At 45.3% G+C, this 21,594-nt stretch overlaps 1 protein-coding gene across 1 annotated transcript in view; it reads left to right on the forward strand.

The window, feature by feature from the left end:
* Window positions 1–21,594, forward strand: part of b3glcta (beta 3-glucosyltransferase a) — a 144,973-nt gene that overhangs the window by 72,927 nt on the left and 50,452 nt on the right. The window contains exons 6-9 of the mRNA XM_080197936.1: window positions 8,759–8,867; window positions 9,345–9,481; window positions 13,881–13,944; window positions 19,957–20,088. Coding sequence (XP_080054062.1) covers window positions 8,759–8,867; window positions 9,345–9,481; window positions 13,881–13,944; window positions 19,957–20,088 — 442 coding nt within the window. The remainder of the gene's footprint in view (window positions 1–8,758; window positions 8,868–9,344; window positions 9,482–13,880; window positions 13,945–19,956; window positions 20,089–21,594) is intronic.

The raw sequence follows: 21,594 nt of genomic DNA on the forward strand, positions 1-21,594 counted from the left end.
CCACCCATTCACCACCCTCCGGGTGAAGAAATTCCTCCCCACCTCAGTTCTAAAAGGTTTACGCCTTATCCTCAAACTCAAACTGGGAACAGAGGGGGTGAGTGTGCGAGCGGAGGGGGTGAGTGTGCGAGCGGAGGGGGTGAGTGTGCGAGCGGAGGGGGTGAGTGTGCGAGCGGAGGGGGTGAGTGTGCGAGCGGAGGGGGTGAGTGTGGGAACGCAGGGGTGAGCGTGGGAGCGGAGGGGGTGAGCGTGGGAGGGGAGCGGGTGAGCGTGGGAGGGGAGCGGGTGAGCGTGGGAGGGGAGCGGGTAAGCGAGGGAGGGGAGCGGGTGAGTGTGGGAAGGGAGCGGGTGAGTGTGGGAAGGGAGCGGGTGAGTGTGGGAGGGGAGCGGGTGAGTGTGGGAGGGGAGCGGGTGAGTGTGGGAACGCAGGGGTGAGTGTGGGAGCAGAGGGGGTGAGCGTAGGAGCGGAGGGGGTGAGCGTGGGAGGGGAGGGGGTGAGCGTGGGAGGGGAGCGGGTGAGCGTGGGAGGGGAGCGGGTGAGCGAGGGAGGGGAGCGGGTGAGTGTGGGAGGGGAGCGGGTGAGTGTGGGAGGGGAGCGGGTGAGTGTGGGAACGCAGGGGTGAGTGTGGGAGCAGAGGGGGTGAGCGTAGGAGCGCAGGGGGTGAGCGTGGGAGCGGAGGGGGTGAGCGTGGGAGGGGAGCGGGTGAGCGTGGGAGGGGAGCGGGTGAGCGTGGGAGGGGAGCGGGTGAGCGTGGGAGGGGAGCGGGTGAGCGAGGGAGGGGAGCGGGTGAGCGAGGGAGGGGAGCGGGTGAGTGTGGGAGGGGAGCGGGTGAGCGAGGGAGGGGAGCGGGTGAGTGTGGGAGGGGAGCGGGTGAGTGTGGGAGGGGAGCGAGTGAGCGAGGGAGGGGAGCGGGTGAGTGTGGGAGGGGAGCGGGTGAGTGAGGGAGCAAAGGGGGTGAGCATGGGAGGGGAGCGGGTGAGTGTGGGAGGGGAGCGGGTGAGCGTGGGAAGGGAGCGGGTGAATGTGGGAGGGGAGCAGGTGAGTGTGGGAGGGGAGGGGGTGAGTGTGGGAGGGGAGCGGGTGAGTGAGGGAGCAAAGGGGGTGAGTGTGTGAGGGGAGGGGGTGAGTGTGAGCCAAGAGAGTGTGTGGGAGCGGAGGGAGTGAGTGACCAAAGGGCCCCTTTCTGTGCTGTAAAACTCTATGGGTGGGATTTTTCTCCCTCTCACAGTGTTTCTTGGCTGTGGGAGACTGCGTGCCGCTCGCTGGCACTGGGATCTTACAGTCACTCTGTTGTCCCACGGGGTTTCCCATTGAGCATACCCCTCGTCGCTGGGAAACTTGCAGCGGGGGTGCATCATTGGCAGAACCAAATAATCCCACCTCCATGAACAGCAGCAAGGTTTTGGTGTATGTCTATGTAAAAATTATGAGGATCCAGGGTTAGAGTGGGTGGAAAGGGCATATTTAACAGAGAAGGCAATGACTTGGGGACCTGGATTTACAGTGACAGCAGGTTTGGAGGGGAAGAGAAGAAAAGCTTTTTCACCCATAGGGGTCTGAAACGGACTGTCTGTAAGGGTAGCAGAAGCAGGAAGATGCCTGGATGTGTGCCTCAAGTGCTGTTAGCTACAGGGCTGCAGACCAAATGCCAGGAAGTGGCATAGGGCTGGGTGGCTCATATTTTGACTGGCTCAGACGCACCAACTGGCCTTTTTCTGTGCTATAAACATTCTTTGGTTCTATGGCACCCTCCATCACTTTGCTGATGATCGAGGGTAGACTGGGGTGGTAATTGGGCGACTTTTGTGGACTGGATATAACTGGACAATCTTCCACATTGCAGGATAGATCCTAGTCAAGTTGGAACAGCTCGGTTAGAGGCCCAGATAGCTCTGGAACACCAGTCTTCAATATACTGCCAGAATCCTATCAGGGACCATAGCGTTTGCAGCACCCAGTACCTTCAACTGTTTTTTGATCTCACATGAAGTGAATTCAATTGGTTGAAGAATAGCATCTATGATGCTGGGGACCACCAAAGGAGGCTGAGATAGATCGTCACTCAGCGCTTTTGCTTGAAGTTGGTGACACAGTGGTTAGCACTGCTGCCACACAGCATCAAGGACCTGGTTTGATTCCTGACATCAGGTCACTGACTGTGTGGAATTTGCACATTCTCCCCGTGTCTGTGTGGGTTTCCTCCGGGTGCTCCAACTTCCTTCCACATTCCAAAGATGTATGGGTTAGGTGCATTGGCCATGCTAAATTACCCCTAGTGTCAGGGGATCAGCAGGGTAAATATGTGAGGTTAAGGGGATAGAGCCTGGGTGGGATTGTGGTTGGTGTAGACCCGATGGGCTGAATTCTGACCATGAAACCATCATTATTTGTCTCAAAAACCCATCTGGTTCACTAAAGTCCTTTAGGGAAGGAAATAGCCATCCCTACCTGGGTACATGTGATCTGGACTCAGGGTAAAGTGGTCGACTCTTAACTGCCCTCTGAAAGGGGATTTTCACAATAACTTCATTGCAGTGTGAATGTAAGCCTGATTGTGAATAAATAAAGAAAATTGGCTGAGTAAGCCACTCTGTTCAATGGAAATTAGGGTTGGGCAATGCCCACAGCCCAGTACAGAATTAAGGAAAAAGTGCCACCTTACCTCTCACTTTTATGTGCTGCTGTTTTGGCTCACTGCTGAGACATGTACATTTGTTCCTGCAATACATCACTGAGCAACCTACCCAGGTTCCTGGCTGTTTTTCTCAGTCACTGCCAAGTTCATTGAAAAGCACTATCTGCTGATGACCAAGCACAACCTGGCTTTTTACAGGCAAGGTGCTTGGGGCAACATTGTGATTGTTTAATTACAATGTCATTCTCAGCAGAGGATGCTTTTCACTTTTTTTTAATTAAGTGTAATTCTGGGGGTGGTGGCAACTTATGATAGAGGCAGGAAGATAAAGAAATAATGTGACACTTCTCCTGGATCCTACATTTCTGGTCCCATTTCCCAGTTGGGTGGAAGAAGATGAGAGGACGAAAATCTGATGGAAATCACTGAATACATTAACTAGAAATTGTTGACACTGGGCCAATTATTTTCCAAATTATTTTAAGTAGTAATCCAGAAGTGGATGGAATGATTTACTGATGGCTCAGAAGCTAGTCACAAAGTCATCTTTCTTGCTTTAACAGATTATAAAATCGATGATAATGGGAAAAGTAATTAGGATTGACATGACAATTGAAGATTTCAGCATTTAATTATCCCTTTCATAAATTTAATGACTTATTTTTTCCCCTGAATGTGGAAAGTGAATGGAATGAGAGTGTTGCAATGTGCAAACTTTCAGGAGGGTTGTTTGAACTGAGGGGTTTGTACTTTAACAGCCCTCTGGAGATGGGCAGTGAAGTGGGAGGTGTTGTAAAATGGTGGCGGAAGGGTTGGGAGGGTTGCTGCTGCCAACACTGAGAACGTCAGCAATGTGCGTGCCCGCCTGCCAGAGGCAAGCAGCCAATGAAGCATTGCTGTCTTCTCCCACCACCTACCTGATTCTGTTTGATTTCCCTGTTTGAGAAGATGGGAAATTATAGGTAGTTAGCCTGATCTCGGTGGTGGGTAAGACCTTGGAGTCCATTATTAAGGATGAAATTGTGGAGTACTTGGAAATGCATGATACAAAAGGGCTGAGTCAGCACGACTTCATCAAAGGGAGGGCGTGGCTGACAAACCTGTTCGAATTCTTTGGGGAAGTAATGAAGAAATTAGACAAAGGAGAATCAGTGGAAAGCCTTTGACAAAGTGTCTTACAGGAGGCTGCTAAATAAGCTCAGAGCCAGTGTGTTAGAGGCAAGGAACTGGCGTGGATAGAAGATTGGCTGACAAACAGAAGACAGAGGGTAGGGATAAGGGGGTTCTTTCCAGGATGGCAACCAGTGACTAGTGGTGTTCCATAGGGGTCAGTGTTAGGACCACAACTTTTCATTAGATGGAACTGAGGACATGGTTGCTAAATTTGTGGATGACACAAAGATATGTAGAGGGACAAGTAGTGATGAGGAAGTGGGGAGGCTGCAGAATGACTAGGATAGGTTGGGAGAATGGGCAAAAAAGTGGCTGGTGGAATACAACATGGAGAAGTGTGAGGCTATGCACTTTGGTAGGAAGAATAGAGGCGAGACGATTTTCTAAATGGGGAAAGGCTTCGGAAATCTGAAGCACAAAGGGATTTGGGAGTCCTGGTTCAGGACTCTCTTAAGGTTAACATACAGGTTCAGCTGGCAGTTAGGAAGTCAAATTCAATTCATTCATTTCTAGAGGGCTAGAATACAAGAGCAGGGATGTACTTCTGAGTCTGTATAAGGCTCTGGTCAGACCCCATTTGGAGTATTGTGAGCAGTTTTGGGCCCCATACCTAAGGAAGGATGTGCTGGCCTTGGAAAGGGTCCAGAGGGGGGTTCAAAAGAATGATCCCAGGAATGAAGAATTTTTCATATCAGGAGCGGTTGAGGAGCCTGGGTTCATACTCGATGGAGTTTGGAAGGATAAGGGGAGATCTAATTGAAACTGAGAGGCCTAGATAGAGTGGACATGAAGAAGATGTTTCCCACTAGTGGAAGAGACTAGAACTTGAGGCACAACCTCAGAGTGAAGAGAAGCTCCTTTAAAGCTGAGATGAGGAAAAATTTCTTCAGCCAGAGGGTGGTGAATTTATGGAACTCATTGCCACAGAGGGCTGTGGAGGCCAGCTTATTAAGACAGAAATAGATAGGTTCTTGATGATTAAGGGGATCAAGGGTTACAGGTAGAAAGCAGGAGAATGGGGATGCAAACCATATCAGCAATGACTGAATGGTGGAACAGACTTGTCAGCGCAGTGGCACAGTGGTTAGCACTGCTGCCTCACAGTGTCAGGGATTCCCGGCTTGGGTCATTGTCTTTGCAGAGTTTGCACATTCCCCCCTCATCTAACTCCAGGTGTTCTGGTTTCCTCCCATGCTCCAAAGATGTGCAGGTTGGGGGAATTGGCCATGCTGAATTGACCCTAGTGTCAGGGGATTAACAGGGTAACAGGTCTGGGTGGGATTATAGTCAGTGCAGACTCAATGGGCTGAATGGCCTCTTTCTGCATTGTAGAGGTTCTATGATTTGACTCGATGGGCCGAATGGCCTAATTCTGCTCCTGTATCTTATAGTCTTAGATCTGCCTTTTACGAGGACAAAATTAGAGTCGATCAACTGGAAGAGTGAAGAGCAGGAAGTGCGTACGGATACACTGTTTGATATTATCCAGAGATCTCCTGTGGTTATATGTGTTTTGTTTGAAAGCTAAACCACAAAATCTACTATTATGTATTACCATGATACATTGTTGTGGCTTAAGATGACCTATCCTTTTGAGGGCGAAATGCCTAGTTGGCTTAACTACAGAAAACTTAAGGTGACTTCAGGTTTAATTATTGTCTGGTTAGGTAACTTTGCAGATTGATAAATGGATTGGTGAACAAATAAGTGAGATGTTTTTGGGTTGCTGGGCTGTAACTGGTGGGGTACCGCAAGGATCAGTTCTTACCACAGCTGTTTACAATCTATATCCATGAGTTAGACCAGGGGACTGCTTAATGCACACAAGTTTGCTGATAGTTCAAAGTTTGGTTGAAAAAGTAGTGAGGAGGATGCAAGGAGGTTACAAAGGGATATCATGGAATTATATCATAGAATCCCTACAGTGCAGAGGGAAGCAGTTCAGCCCATTGAATTTGCACAGACCAGATTCCCACCAGGCCCTTTTCCCCTAACCCCACATATTTACCTTGCTAATCCCCCTGACACTAGGCTCAATTTAGCATGGCCAATCAACCTAACCTACACATCTTTGGAGTGTGGGAGGAAACCGGAACATCCAGAGGAAACCCACGCAGTCGCGGAGAGAACATGAAAACTCCACACAGGCAGTGACCCAAGGCCGGAATTGAACCCGGGTCCATGGCACAGTGAGGCAGCAGTGCTAACCACTGTGCCACCGTGCTGCCCACCACTCTGCTGTGGTGTGTGAGTGAGCAAAACATGGCAAATGGAATACAATGTGGCGAATTGTGAAGTTATCCACATTAAGTTTAAGAATAAAGAAGCTGAATATTTGTTGGATGGTAAGAGACTGGATGTTTGCATTCAGGGGTGCCTGGGTGTCCGCATGCATGAATCATAGAATGTTAACATGCAAGTACAGCGAACAATTTGAAAGGAAAATTACCGAGCGTGACAGGGGAGTGAAGGACATTCCTGACTTGACCCACCTACCTGCCTCAGGGGAGAGTGTTGGAAGGTGTCATAGAATCAAGCACAGAAAGAGGCCAGTTGGCGTGTCAGGGGACAAGTGAGGATGCGGATGGACTTGAGCCTCCCAACTCTGAAAAGAGGTAGGAGGCAGCTTAACTGCCCAGTATTGAGGCAGAATGTTTAAAAGGTCCATCTAGGTATCGTGGGATTGGGTCCTAGTTAAAATTAAAACACAAAGACCCGCCTCCCCCAACCATTGCCCCATATACCACCAACACAGTACCCATACCAAATCCATGTCATGTCCCTATCCATCTCCCATCGTCCCTCATGTCACCTATGTCAAGCTATGGCACGTCATGACAAATCAGCCCTCATTTTTTAGAGACATTCCTGAAAATCAAAGAGTCCAGGAATGGGGTTAGGAATCCTGGAATCAGGACCCATCCTCCATTATTAAAGGGCTCGCCGATCATCCTGACTCCATGAAATTCCAAATTAGCTTTTGTCATAAAGGGAGTGGAGGATAAAAATAAGAAAGTCTCAGTACAACTGTACAGGGCATTGGTGAGACTGTGCAGTTTTGCGCTCCTTACCGCAGAAAGAACATACTTGCAACAAAGATTCACTTGATTGGGTAATGGGATGAGGGGGTTGACTATGAGGAGAAATTGAGTAGATTTGGGGTCTATATTCCCTCTAGGTTAGAGGAATGAGGTGATGTCATTAAAACATATAAAATTCTGAAGGGGCTTTATAGAGTAGATGCTGAGAAAGTGTTTTCCTGAGCTGGGCATCTACAAATGGAGTCACTGACTCAGATCAGGAGTCAGCAATTTGGGACTGTGATGAGGAGAATGTTTTTCACTGAGGGTAATGAATCTTTGGAATTCTCTATCTGTGGATGCTCAGTCATTAGTTTTTCAGGTCAATAGGTTTTTGGTTACAAAGGGAATTAAGGGATATAGGGATGGATGCATTAATCAGGCCCCTCATCTAACTCATGAATATAGATTATAAATACTGAACTAAGAACTGGTGCAGGATGGTGGAATTGAGGTGGAAGATCAGTCACGATCTTGTTGATTGGCAGAGAAGGCCCAATTGGCCAAATGGCCAATTCTAACTCCTATTTCATATTTTCTTGTATTCTGATTGGAGTGAGCAGTGGTCTGAGCAGAGATCTCAAAGTGAGAACAAATGCCTTCACTACATGCCACACCACATGCTCTCTGCAGCCTTCAGCTATTTTAAGAGCTTGCACAAAACTTCAAACATTTCTACAAATGCAGCAGCTGCCAGTGGAAATCAATTCACATAGTGGTTGGCACTGCCTCACAGTGCCAGCGACCTGGGTTCAATTCCAGCCTCAGATTTCTGTGTGGAGTTTTTATGTCCTCCTCATGTCTACATGGGTTTCCTCTGGGTGCTGCAGTTTCCTCCTGCAGTTCAAAGATATGCGGGTTAGGTAGATTGGCCATGCTCAATTTCCCTTTAGTGCCAGAGGGACGAGCCAGAGTAAATGCATGGGGCTATGGGGATTGGGCCTGGGTGAAATTGTCGGTGCAGGCTCAATGGGCTGAATTGAACCTCCTGCACTGTAGGGAGTCTGTGACCAGATGGCAGGTTTGTTTTTTGTTTGTTTAAATAGTGCTTGCTGTTGAACAGCATGTTCAGCAGTGCAAGATCTAAATGGAGACATTAGCTGCAGCATTAGGGCTGAAAATGGTATCACTAGAATAACATCAGTGTTACACACTGATTAACGCCACGGCACCTACACTAACAACCTCCCCAGAACTGTCAACCTGCGTCGGCCACGCACAATGCTTGTGTAGCGTTAATGCCAATTTGTGCTCAAGGTGCCACCTGTAGTATGTGACAATACTTTGCAGCCTGTATACCCCAGTGAGGACTCTTCACTCTGTTAGATGAAGGGACTTGTTGTTGTTTACCCTGTTTCACATAGGTTCTCTCCAGAGAGAAGTGTGATGTTTGGGCTCACTGATTACAGCATGAAAGTCTGTGGGCAACTCTAGGCACAATAAATAGTTTAAAACTAATTGTTCACTATGACTGCAGAAATAAATGGGCCAATCTGTCTTCTGGTGAATATTTAGGTGGCCAGTTAATTCTGGAGAATAAAAAAATTGGCTTTATTAACTGGATGAAGTGATTTGTTGATCAGGATTTAGCTGAATCAGAAAACATTGGAACGTAATGAGAGACAAGTCCAATGATATAAGCAGCACATTGGCACACAAGTTAGCACTGCTGCCTCACAGCACCTTCGTGTCAGACGTCTCGCAGGGTTAATACATGGGTTACGGGGATAGGGACTGGGTGGGATTGTGGTCAGTGCAGACTCGATGGGCAAATGGCCTCCTTCTGCACTGTAAGATGCTATGATATCTAATTTAGTTTCAGCAGCAGGGAAGCAATCTGACGTTAATGCTGCTCTTATTTCTTGTTAGCCTATCAAGTACTTACAGCAAGAAATCCTGGATTTTCTTTTGTGAAGAACAAACAAGGATACAAGTTCCAAAGCTGTTGGAGGTTATTGGTAGATACGACAAAACAAAGGTATTCTAGTGAATCAGAGCCACTCGGAGTTTTGCACAATGCTGGTTTAAATTTAACAAGTTGCATTTGATGTAAGAAACCAGTGCACATGTAACTGAACCACATTTATCACACATTTCCCTTGCCTCACTTATTTGTTTTGGGAAAATCGCATAAATTTATTTTTTATATATTTAACCTCACCAAATTGCCGCTTCTATAATTTTAATTTCCCACAATGCTGATTTGCTGTAGTTTGACTTTGTTTTGTTTTACAAATCTTTTCACCTGAAAACTGTTTGATAGAATGAGCGTAAAACTACCAAATATGGTAATATCATTTCTAATTAATCCCTGCAATTTATAAAATAGTGATAATGACCAATAATGCATTGTTCAGCCAAGTGCTTTATTCAGGGGGTTACTTTCATATCTAAAACATTCATTGGAACAATATGCTACTTTTATTTTAAGCCATCTGTAATATATTTGTTGCAGGAGTGGTTTTTAGGGAAGGCACTGTATGATGAACAATCTACTATTATTCACCATTATGCTTTTGCCGAAGATCCGGTGGTTTTTAAATATCCAGATTTTGCTGCTGGTTGGGCCTTGAGTGTTCCACTTGTTAACAGGTGAGTGACCCGTTAGCCTTTAACTAACTTGTGCTGGGACTGCAGAGAATACTTCTCACATCTGCATGAAATTCAGACTATTCCCAATTCTGCAATTCGAATTTTCTTCCCACACCTAGTGGTGCAACAAGGAGATTTTTGTTTGTTTCAGTAGCTAGTAATTCCCGGAACAGGTCACTCGTCTTTTTGCCCGGGCCTAATAGCTTCAAGGCCATCACTCCACGTTGAGCATGGCTGACCAGACATCTCTCCTGCTTTGTCGCCAACCATTGATGTGTTTGACGCATTCACCTATTTGACCGCATTACGAACGCACCTCCCTTGACCATCAAGTCCTGGAGGTGGGATTCGAGCCCAGAGCTTCTGGAGCAGAGGCAGGGACACTACCCACTGCACCACAACACCAGCCCCCACCCTAGCAATTCTGCAATACTAGTACAGTATTAGGAACGTAATCACAGCAAGATTAGAATTAAGTTATAGAAGGCCCCCAGCACTGAAGCACCAGGCTGCCATTTTAGCTCAGTAAAAGAACATAAGAACATAAGAAATAGGAGCAGGAGTAGGCCATCTAGCCCTTCGAGCCTGCCCCGCCATTCAATAAGATCATGGCTGATCTGTCGTGGCTCAGATCCACTGAGGGCCCAAGAGAGGAGGCACCCACTCTCCAAGTTTTAAACTGGAAAACGTTAGTCGCCTTTGACAATTGACTTTAATACGCTTTTAGCACGTTTAGTTGGCTGCCCTCCGCCTGGAGGTGGGTAGGTATGTTCTCCTGCCCCAAAAGAGGGACACCAAATATGGGATATTTAAAAAGGAATTTGAATGCAATGAAGGCAGTTGAAATAAAAGGCGGGATTTTCTGGCTGTTTCCACTGGCAGGAAGTTCTGAGCATTCCTGCTGGTGGGATCTTCCAGTTCTGCTGCTGGTGACCCTCCCATCACGGGTTCCCTGGCAGCGGAGGACGCAAACAACTGGAAACCCTATTGACAGTGGCAGGACTGGAAGATCCCCTCGCCAGCTAATGGCAGGTTGCCTCTGCCCCTGCAAAACACTCGGCGTGGTAATCAGGGAGCAGAAAATGCCGCCCAATCGTTCTGAGAGGAGGCAATGCGACGATCAGAGTGTAGCCAGTAACCCTGTAAAAAAGATGTATATGTGTAACAAAGGTCTGGCAAGGTACATGACTAGCAAAATCCTGACAACACAAGTCATGGCTTGTGTCCTAACAACTGTCATCAGGATCAGCCAGAAATGAAACTGAGTTCCCGACTGTTCCTTTTTGTTTGCTTTTTGAAGCAGAATTTGGTCCTGTTTTTCCATCCAGATGATTACAATGGAATAATATTCGGTTCAGTTCATTTTATTTTTTTTGCCAACGTGCTCTGAATGTCACAAACCATAAATCCAATATCTTCTCAACAAATTTTGAAGTCAGTTTAAGGGAATTTCATAGAATCTGCAGAAGAGGCCATTTGGCCCATCAAGTCTGCACTGACTCTCTGACAGAGTATCTTACCCAGGCCCTCTCTTCCACCCTATCCTGATCACCCCACACATTTACCACGGCCAACCCATCTAACCTACACCTCTTTTGACGCTAAGGGGCACCCGGAGGAAACCCACACAGACACGAGGAGAATGTGCAAACTCCACACAGACAGTCACTGTAGGCCAGAATTGAACCCGGGTCCTTGGTGCTAACCTCTGCCACCATTTCACAGAATTTCTTTGAAAAAATGGAAAATCTAGCACTGTTCTTTCTCAGGCCTTTCCTTCTTATCTCCTGCTATAATAATGAGGTTTTTCAAAAATCAAATAAAACGTTTGCCTGTTTATTTTAGTAAATTTGAATTTTGTCACATTATTATGTATCAGTGCACAATACATGTAGCAAGGTGGCACAGTGGTTAGCACTGCTGCCTCAAAGCGTCAGAGACCCGGGTTCATTCCCAGCTTGGGTCACTGTCTATGTGGAATTTGCACATTCTCCCCGTGTCTGCATGGGTTTCCTCCGGGTGCTCCACGATCCAAAGACATGCTGGTTAGGTGCATTGGCCATGCTAAATTCTCCCTCAGTGTACCCAAACAGGCGCCAGAGTGTGGCGACTTGGGGATTTTCACAGTAACTTCATTGTCGTGTCAATGTAAGCCTACTTGTGTCACTAATAAATAAACTTTAAAAGTTAAACAGTACTGTGAAAGTACTCATATGTTCTAATGCAATTTGCCAATCATCTTCCAAATATTTGTTGTCATCATGTTAATAATATAAAAATCCCTGAGTATGTTTAATCAGAGATTGCAATATTTTTCCCCACCACTGATGTACTTTCTTTAAAAAAATGACATGTTTCTGCTGAAACTCAACATGTCTGTTCCAAGCAATAAAGCTTCTGCACAAACACTCTGGATTCATTTCAGTGGCTGTAGTATCTTTTCAGATGGATTTATTATAGTATTTTGGCCGCATTTGTGAAAGTTTATATAATTCATGGTGGGTTTGGCATCAGTGTGACAATTTTTGACAAGCCTTTTATACAGATTCCTGACAAACACAATATATAACTTTTTATCACCAACTACTAAATTTCAGTTAACCTGCCACCCCCTGACAATAACAAGAATAATGGGTGGGATTCTCCCAAACAAATTCTAAGTGTCGAATTCACATATAAACTGGAGTAAATCCCGCTGCTTTCTTCAGTGGGGTTTACAAAATAAATCTCCCACACTGTATGCATCAAAGAGAGCTCGAGCGTGAATCACGCTGAAAGTCAGAGGGTGGGACCTATTCCCATACGGGAGGCCGTCAGTATAGTCCTGAGTGAGCCACTGCACGTGCACCGATTTGTCAGAGAGGAGATCGGCACATGTGCTGTAGCCCCGCACTGCCGGCCTCCCAATCGCTAGCCAGTTTGATTGCTGGCTAGCCCCAGGACCCTGCAACACTGCCCCTCCAATCCCCTCACCTCCTGATTGCTGGCCTACTGGACATCTCTGGGCTAGCCCCTCCCCCATCCCTCCTCCCTGTGGCAGTCTCATTCCCCACAGTGCCCCCCATGCTCCCCACAAGTAGCCCAATAAGGTTTCCTCCCCACAGCCCCCCCCAGCAGGCCGATCCCAGTTGCCAGCCCAATCAGTCCTTCCCTCCCTGTGTCACTGATCCCAGTGCGGAGTGGCAACAGAATCCCCCACCCCCTATCCCATTAGACCCTGCCCCCTCTGACCCTGTCCCCTTGGCACTGCCCAACGTCCAGTGGGCAATGCCAAGGTGCCACCTGAACATTTCCACTTTGCCTGTTGGGTAGTGCCAGGGGGTCAGGCTAGCACTGCCAAACTAGCAATGCCCAGAGTGCACCTCCCCCCCCTTACTCCCACCCTCCTGCGGGGCCTCCTGCGAGGCGAGCAGGGAGGGGGGGATCGCTAGCGGGCCTGGAAACTTCAGTCCCAGGCCCGCTAATGATATGTAAAACCCGATTTAAATAATTTATTCAGCACTGCACCGATATCTGGCGTGGCACTGATGGTGGCAGAAATCTGGCGGCTGAAAATGCGCAGAGGCTGGGGTGCCCTGCAGGAAGCCCGCAACACAGCTTCTGCTGATGTCTCCCAGCAGAGCATTGGGCTGGGAGAATCACCCCAATCTTTTTAAATGTGATACTTCTTTGAAATAAAATGTTTGATTTCATTTGGTGTGTTAACATTGAGCAGGAGGTGGGTGGAATCTGGTGCCAATGTTAAAAGTGGTGCCAAGGTAGTTAATGAATCCGGTATTATGAATTGGAATCCTAAATACATGATTCGTTGGATACAGGTTTGTTAAGGGGCCACTCTATATTTTATGACTTAGGGCACCTAATGTAAGCTTTATGGGTGACGAATTCCCATCATGAATTCAGGTGTATAAATTAGCAAACCTAATTTCACTCCATCAAATTCATCCATTGACTTTAATGGATTGATAATCACAAGTGCGCAAGTTGGGAATGCTAACCTCTATTCTTTGTTCAAAAATCTGACTATAGTCTTTGTGGCCCCAGAAAAGTAATCTTTTTTTTCATTGGCTATAATTGCTGGTGGTGTATTTCAAGGGGAGAAAATACCACTGCCAATTTAACTTAAAGTTCCACCAGGTAAGAAAAGGTCACAAACTACATTTTGAGTTTGTGTTTGAAGGGTCTGATTTATTTTTAATTTTGGCTACAGCATTTTCAGTTGACCCTTCACTATTATCTCTTTGGAGCTCTGACGATAATGCCTTTGTGGGAAAATTATTTCATGTATTGCACTTGTCAGGGATAACATAAACACTGCAATTAACTACATATCAAAAAGGTATTCTATCTCTAACAGTTTTATTCAAGATTAATCTTTTTTTCATTTCTGTTACACTAGACTTGCAAAACAATTGAAGATTGAAAAACCTTTTGCAGATTTTACGATAGATTTGAAACATGAGGTATGTGATGGTTAAGATGGTATTTAATTGAATATTATAAATTATTGATAATCTTTAAAGCTTTTCTATGTACTAAAGTAATAAATAGGAAGTTGTGACAATCATTTCCTCTTACTGCAGGTTATCCATGTGATGTAATCTTCTTTTAAAATTATACTTTTTTTATAAAACAAATTAAATTTCTGCTTAGTACAACATAGGTCAAAAAACCTTGAAATCATTTAACACAAAACATTAATACCAGACCTGGTTTTCAATGCACCATTATTCAATGGGGTAGATATTTTCCTCTACTAACTGACGAGGTCCTATCTAAAATTGAATCTTAACCCAACCTAATGAATCTCTTTCTTTGTTACGGACCCCAATGATGTATACTGAGTTTCAGTTTTTCTGGTCTCAATTGGAGTTATTAATCTATGCCATCATCTCAAGCTGTGAAGAAACCATCAGTTGCAAGACCAGGAGACACCAAGACTAGTTCGACAAGAACGACCACATCATCCAAGTCCTTATCGACAAGAAGAGGAAGTCTGGCAAAACAATATCACCAGTAAGGCAAAGAGGAAACCTCATCAAACAGCAAAGACAAAGGTACAAGACAGCACTAGGGAAACAAGAATCAATGATGGACCGAGAACTCTTAAGGATCTGCAACTCCTCACTGACAAGCACAACACCCGGAGCTCCTTCAGTGTCACCAAGGTAAGGTATGGACCCAACATCCTCATCTTCAAGATGGTGCAGAGTATAGATTGAGAGAGAGAAAACATCAACATTTGATGGAGAGAACACTTCAAAGAACTTCTAAATCATGATACAATCATACATGAGGACAAGTTTGAGGAAATCCCCCAACTCCTCATCAGAAATAATCCTGGACACCAACCAAGTGTGAATTAAATCGAAGCTGCCATTAAACACATCAGGAATGGAAAAGCCGCAGGAGTAGATGGAACTCCAGCAGAGATTTTGAAATTTAGAGGAGAAGAGATCATCCCTCATCTCCATCAGCTGTTCCTGAAAACCTGGGACAGAGAAAAAATCGCTGCCAACCTCAAGGATGCCGTCATCACCACCACCTTCAAGAAAGGAAACAAAATGCATTGTGGGAACAGCCGAGGATATCTCCCTGTTCTCCATGGCTGGGAAGATCATCAACCGAATCCTCGCTAGCCACCTTCTCCCAGTCTCTGAAGAAATCCTTCTGGAAAGCCAGTGTTGCTTCCAACTAAACCGTGAACAATGGCCGTGATAACCTCTGCTCAACAGCTCCAGGAGAAATGTCAGGAGCAGCATCATTCACTCTACACAGCCTTCATCGATCTGGCCAAGGCTCTTGACTCAGTTCAATAGCGGAAAGTGCTATTGAAGACCCTGTCAAGGGCTGGCTATCCATCCAGAGAAATTCATCAACATCCTCCAACTCTCCACAAACATCAGTGACAGTCCTCCCCAGTGAAAACAGGACAGAAAACTTCGAGGTCAAGACTGGAGTCCAGCAGTTGGCGTGTCAGGGGACATCGTCCCACTCTTTTCTCTATCTCATCACCATCGTCTTTCACCTCGTCAGGAACAATCTTCCCAGTGGAGTGGACATCATCATCAAAATCTCTGCTGGAATTCCATCCACTCCTGCAACTTTTCCATTCTTGATGTGTTTAATGGCAGCTTCGACTTAATTTACACTTAGTTGGAGACCAAGACCATCTCCAGGATGGATAGAAAACCTTTCAACCTCAACCCATTGAAAACTAAAGTGAAAACAGCGCTGACATTGCTTGTGGAGCTTCAGAATGTGGATGATAACACCATCTCTGCTCTGTTGAAAGAGAATCTCCAAGCCTTGCTTGACACTTTCGCAGAAGCAGACTGAAGAATCAGTCTCAGCCTCAACCTCAAGACTCAAGTCCTTTACCAATCTGCCCCAGGACAAGAGCTCCCTCCATCAAGATTGGCAGAGAAATCCTCCCAAATGTGGAACCTGGGAGACACCTCTCTGCTAAGGCTGACATTGATGTGGAAATCCAACATTATCTCCAATCTGTGAGCACTGTCTTCAGATGCCTAAGGATGAGAGACTTTGATGATGGTGACATTCGTTCTGAAACCACAATCCTCGTGTTCAAGAGGACGACTGCCTTGAACACGAGGATCGTGGTTATCCTAAAGTTTTTGAGCTATATCCTCCATATAGCTCAAAAACTTGGACAACGTACAAACATACAAACGTACAAACGTCACCTCAGAGGTACCATCAGCACTGTCTGAGATGGATTCTCCGCATCAACTGGGAGGACAGGCATACTAACAGCAATGCCCTTGAAGGAACCAAAAGCACCAGCTTTGAGGCCATGATCATCTGAAAATAACTCAGCTGGGCTGGCCGTTTGATTTGATTTATTATTGTACTGTGCATTAGCATGCAGTGAGAAGTGTTGTTTCTTGTGTGCTATACAGACAAAGCATACTCTTCATAGAGAAGGAAACAAGAGAGTGCAGAATGTAGTGTTACAATCATAACTAGGGTGTAGAGAAAGATCAACTTAATGCAAGGTATGTCCATTCAAAAGTCTGATGGCAGCAGGGAAGAAGCTGTTCTTGAGTCGGTTGGTACATGACTCAGACTGTGCTTAGGAGTCCTGACTATAATCATAAAATCATCGAATTCCTACAGTGCAGAGGGAGGCCATTCAGCCCATCAAGTCTGCACCGACCACAATTCCACCAAGGCCCTATTCCCGTAAGCCTACATATTTACCCCGCTAATCCCCTGACACTAGGGTCAATTTAGCATGACCAATCCATCTAATCCGTGTGGGAGAAAACCAGAGCGCCCGGAGAAAGCCCACGCAGACATGGGGACAAATGTGCAAACTCCACACAGACAGTGACCCGAGACCAGAATTGAACCTGGGTTCCTGGCATTGTGAGGCAGCAGTGCCAAAGCAAATCTTCTTTGCTCAGCTCCAGGAAGGCTCCCGAATGAGAGGACGGTAGAGGAAGCACTTCAAAGACACCCAGAAGGCTTACCTCAAGAAATGCAACGTAAGCAGTCAACATCTGGGAGATCCTTGCTCAGAAGGAACCGACTGGGAGGAATCTGAAGAAGCACCTGAAGGTAAGAGGAGGTCTGGAAAAGGAGCCTGAGAAAGGAATGCCACCGATTCTGAGTCCAAGAACCAATTCCTTCTCTCGGAAATATCTGACAAGTGTGTGGTCAAAGGTGTGGTCTAGGATTGGACTCATCAGCCACGCATGAACCCACAGAACCCATGGCCGGTAATATGGAGTCACTTAGGTGGACAATCATACTCGTTAGCCAGTGATTGCCGAAGAAGATCAATCTATGTAATGTACAGTGAGCTTTAATTATTCTTGGTGAAGAGTACAGTCTATATGTGGTCTCTTCCATCCCTGTTAGCTTTGAGCGTTAATAGTTCCCTGTCATGGGTAAGGTTTTGTGATGGTCGGTAAGCCTCATTATATCTCAGTTAAAGTCATCAATCCGTTAGAGACAGTGGTTCGCAGTTGCTATTTGTTCGAGTAATGTCTATGTAATGTACAACGAGTTTCAATCTCTGCTAAGTATGGGTCATTATGGTGTTCAGTAAGATGGCAGGTTTGTGACCCTTATTTTAACACCATTTGGTGTTCAGACTAACAGAATTTTCCCTCTTACTGAGTATTGATGGTTAACAACTGCCTTTCTGTAATTAGTATACAGGACTTTGAAAACCCGAACAGTGGACTTCATTACATCCAACTTAGTTTGCAATTTGGCAATTTAACATGCATTCTCATATAATGTGTGGATTCTCATTTCATTCTCACAAACTATATAAGGTCAATTTGACAAATTTGTGCAGGTGAGCTTCACCTGCTGGGAGGTCATCTTAGATATCCTCAGGTTTAAGGTTAGCAGGACATTTCATCCATTAGATTGAATGGGTGGAGGTTTCTGCAGGGCCTGTGGACCAGGCTAGATGCCCAATGTGTGCTGCTGGCAGCCGAAGGTCTGCGCAGCAAGGGTAAATCTGTAAATTTTCCCGTTACACATATTGGGCAGGATTCTTCCCTCACTCCCCCTGCCCCCGCGTGGTGCATTTTCCAGTGTAGAAGCAACCTGCAATTGGTTGGCAGTGGGATCATCCAGACCTGCAAGGTCTACAAGGTTTTGCATACCCTGCACCCTCCTCTGCCAGGGAACACATCGTGGGGTGTCACTGTCATCAGGACCAGAATATCCTTCTGTGAGGAAGGGTCAGAAAATTTCAGCACTTATTTAAAAATAGATTTTGACACAGTTGGACTATTTTAATAATAAATGAGGAGTCTTTTTGCAAAAACTTTCAGTTGAGAAAGAAAAGAGTCTTCTGGGGAAAAAAAAATCCTCATTAGAATTGGAAATGAACTAGGTCATTAGTGCAGGCTCCAAGAGGGCAGCAACAAATTGATAACTATACCCTTCCCAATTTTCTGATTTGATTGGGTAAAGTGAACTGCCAATTTATTATTGACTGTTTTGCCCTTTGATTGAAAACCATTTTAACCTTTCCAATGCTTAATTAAGTGCTCACACTCTTACACATCAATTCCACAAATAAAATGTTCAAATGTAATTATTTTTGCGTGAGATCATTTACCGCAAAGATTTCATGAGGGGAAAAAAATTGTAACAAAGAATTATAATGGTCTTGCTGGACATTAGAAAGAGATATACTGAGATAATGAGCAGGGTTTTCTGGCATCCGAAAACCCTCATCCGAAACTAAAATCCCACCCAGAGGTCAACGGACCTTCCCATTGTACCCCCTTCGCCCGGTCCGATTCCTGGGGCTGGTGGGGTGGTGAAATTCCAGCCAGTAGATCAATACAGTTATTCCTAACTTTCTCAATACTCACCCTCCAAATGTAATAAACTGATGTGCAATGGCTGCAGCAAAAGACAAGTTAATATTTTAAAGTAAGCCTACAGTACTCAACCTAGCTGTCGATGTTGGATGATTACAAAGTGTTAGATATTGAGATGCTGCTGAGCTGTGTATTGGGCTGACAGTGTGTTAAGTGGCTCTAGTCGAAAGCTGAGGAAGTCACTTCTCCCTCCCTTCACCAGACCTAGGTTTTCTGCTAATTCAGGTCCCAGCACTAAGTGGCAGATCAAGCATGGAATAGGTGCCTGGCTCACTTCTCACATCATATAACCATCTCTGGATTATTATTTCCCAGCTGATTGCTGAGATTCAGATAGCCATTGACTTCCCCACACCAGCTTGGGAGAACTGCCACTTCTTAATCAGCCCAAATACCAGCCTCTCTGTGGACCTATCGGCATATCATCCCATAGCTGATGCCAGCAAAGCAACTCCTTGCAGAGAGTGCCCTGGGACATTTTATTACATTAAATCAATATAAGTTGCATTCACTAAAACTTTACTTTTCTTTTAATGCACGTTATCAGGGAGCAATCAAAGCTTTTTTGATTTGATGCAATGATTTGGACAGATGATGAAAACAAAAAGAAAATCTATTTCAAATTCTACACCAGAAAGTGAAAAACACTAATGCTGCCCAGTGTCTGATTTACAATGTGAAGATGCTTATTGTATATTTCACATATTTTGTTCACATCAAGGGTGAAATCTTTGGCTAGTTTGGTGGTAAGGCGTTCTTTAATCAGGCAGGGAATGGTGGGTGGGGACCTTGCCACCTTCCCACCACTGCTCTGATTAAGTCTGTGGCAGCCAGGCCTTCCCACCCCACCGCCAATTGTACCTGTACGTGGGCAATTAATGCCCACTTGAGGACCTGATCCCACCACCATTGGAATTCCCCCAAAGGCAAGTGGAATGGTAAACACTTCAGGACTGTACAATGTAGATGGGTATTAAGGACAGAATATCTTCAGTGTGTACACATCACAGTTTGTCTAATTTTGTGGTTTCATTTCTTTTGATTGCTTGAAGCAGCATAAATCAAAAGGGAAATTAACAGAAATATCTGCGTTTTCAGATTGCCCTCTTTATATCCCAAAAATCTAATGGCCCTCAGCTGACTTCAGTCAAGGAATTCTGTACAGAAGATGAAAGCTCACCTGAAGCAACCAACTGTGCAACTACATTTCATACCTACCTTCCATTTTGTGTGAGTAATCTTCAAATATATGTTGACTGTTGAACACTAAATTAGCAATGATTTAACAGTTCATAACTTGACTAATTTTATGGATCCTGTTCAAATATCTGTTTCTGTACCATTTAGTTGTAACTAACTTTTTTACAGAGTGATAAGTTTTCAGGGCAGAAAACTGCAGTTGCCCTGTGATTCAATTTATCGTGTAGAGTGCTGCTTATCATTATTACTTGGCACCAATACTCAGGTGCATTGCTCTCACTTCTGGAAGGAAAGCTCCCTACAGATTATATCACCTTTCCTTACCTTCAGTGTGAAATTCGAGTTGGATTGTTTAAGTTTTCTGTGGGTGGGATTTTCTGGCCATGCTTGCTCCAAAACCGGAAAATCCCGCCCGAGGTCAATGGATCTTTGCATCGTCTGCTGCAATTCCCGTGGCAGGCGGGAGGCGGATAATTCCGGTCTGTGTGTTTTTTCAACTTGTACATGGGTAATATACTTATTACCTTGCTGATAATCCCATTCTCAGTAAACTTGCTGGGGATTCACTCAGTAACATATCTGGATGACACCAGTTTACAGTGGGTTTAGATTTGGTAGCTGCTTTGGTGTTATCCTCTGCACAGTGTTTGCAGGATTATTCTGAATAGATTATTCATTGAACTCCACATGGAAGCACAGCCAGCTCTGGCTCCCAGGTGGTTTTATGTGTTGGGCTGAATGGACAGCTGGAGGAATGTTCTGATTGGACTCACTGGCTGGCATCATGGTGGGCGGGAATGGAAAATATCATGAGAAGGCTTGTACCGGACTTGTCAAACCAATCTGTGACCATGCACTGCAGCTTTCAAAGGCCAGCTGCGTTTCCAGCCACGGCACATTGGGAATGTCATTTCAATATATTTGTATCTGATTTTAAGGGCTCCTTGCCCTCGGATCATCAGGACATGTCAGTGTGTAATTAAAACAAGCTGTTTCACAATGATATATAACTTGCAACTCGCTCTTGACTCTGAGGTCTATTTGCCTAACAAATGTTGCATAGCGCTTAAGGTAATCAGTGTTAGGCTTTGCAGGCAGAACAATGTTCAGGGGGGTTTCAGAGGCAAGTCTCTACCTACCAAAGCAGTGGTAAGACAGGTTAGCTTTTAATGGGCTGCAGAGTTAGTGTTCTACTGGAAATGCAAACTATTTGCATTCTAATCAGTAATCTGTAAACAGTCTGTGCTTTATGTGCTCTGTCTGAGGCCAGAACTCTCCATTCACCTGAAGAAGAGGGAATCCCCTCTAAAGCTAGTGAATTTACTATCAAATAAATTGGTTGGACTACAACCTGGGGTTGTCAGACTTTTTACTGTGTTTACCCCAGTCCAACACTGGCATATCCACATGCTGATGCCTATGCAGAGGCCACAGATCCTGCAGGCAGAAGGTGCAATAAAATTAATATTCCTACTGAACATTGATTGAGTACACCATAGACACCTTAACGATGTAACTCCAATGCTTGGACAGAGC

Source organism: Carcharhinus amblyrhynchos, chromosome 10, assembly GCF_965287045.1.
Source record: "Carcharhinus amblyrhynchos chromosome 10, sCarAmb.v2.hapA, whole genome shotgun sequence".
NCBI lineage: Eukaryota > Metazoa > Chordata > Chondrichthyes > Carcharhiniformes > Carcharhinidae > Carcharhinus > Carcharhinus amblyrhynchos.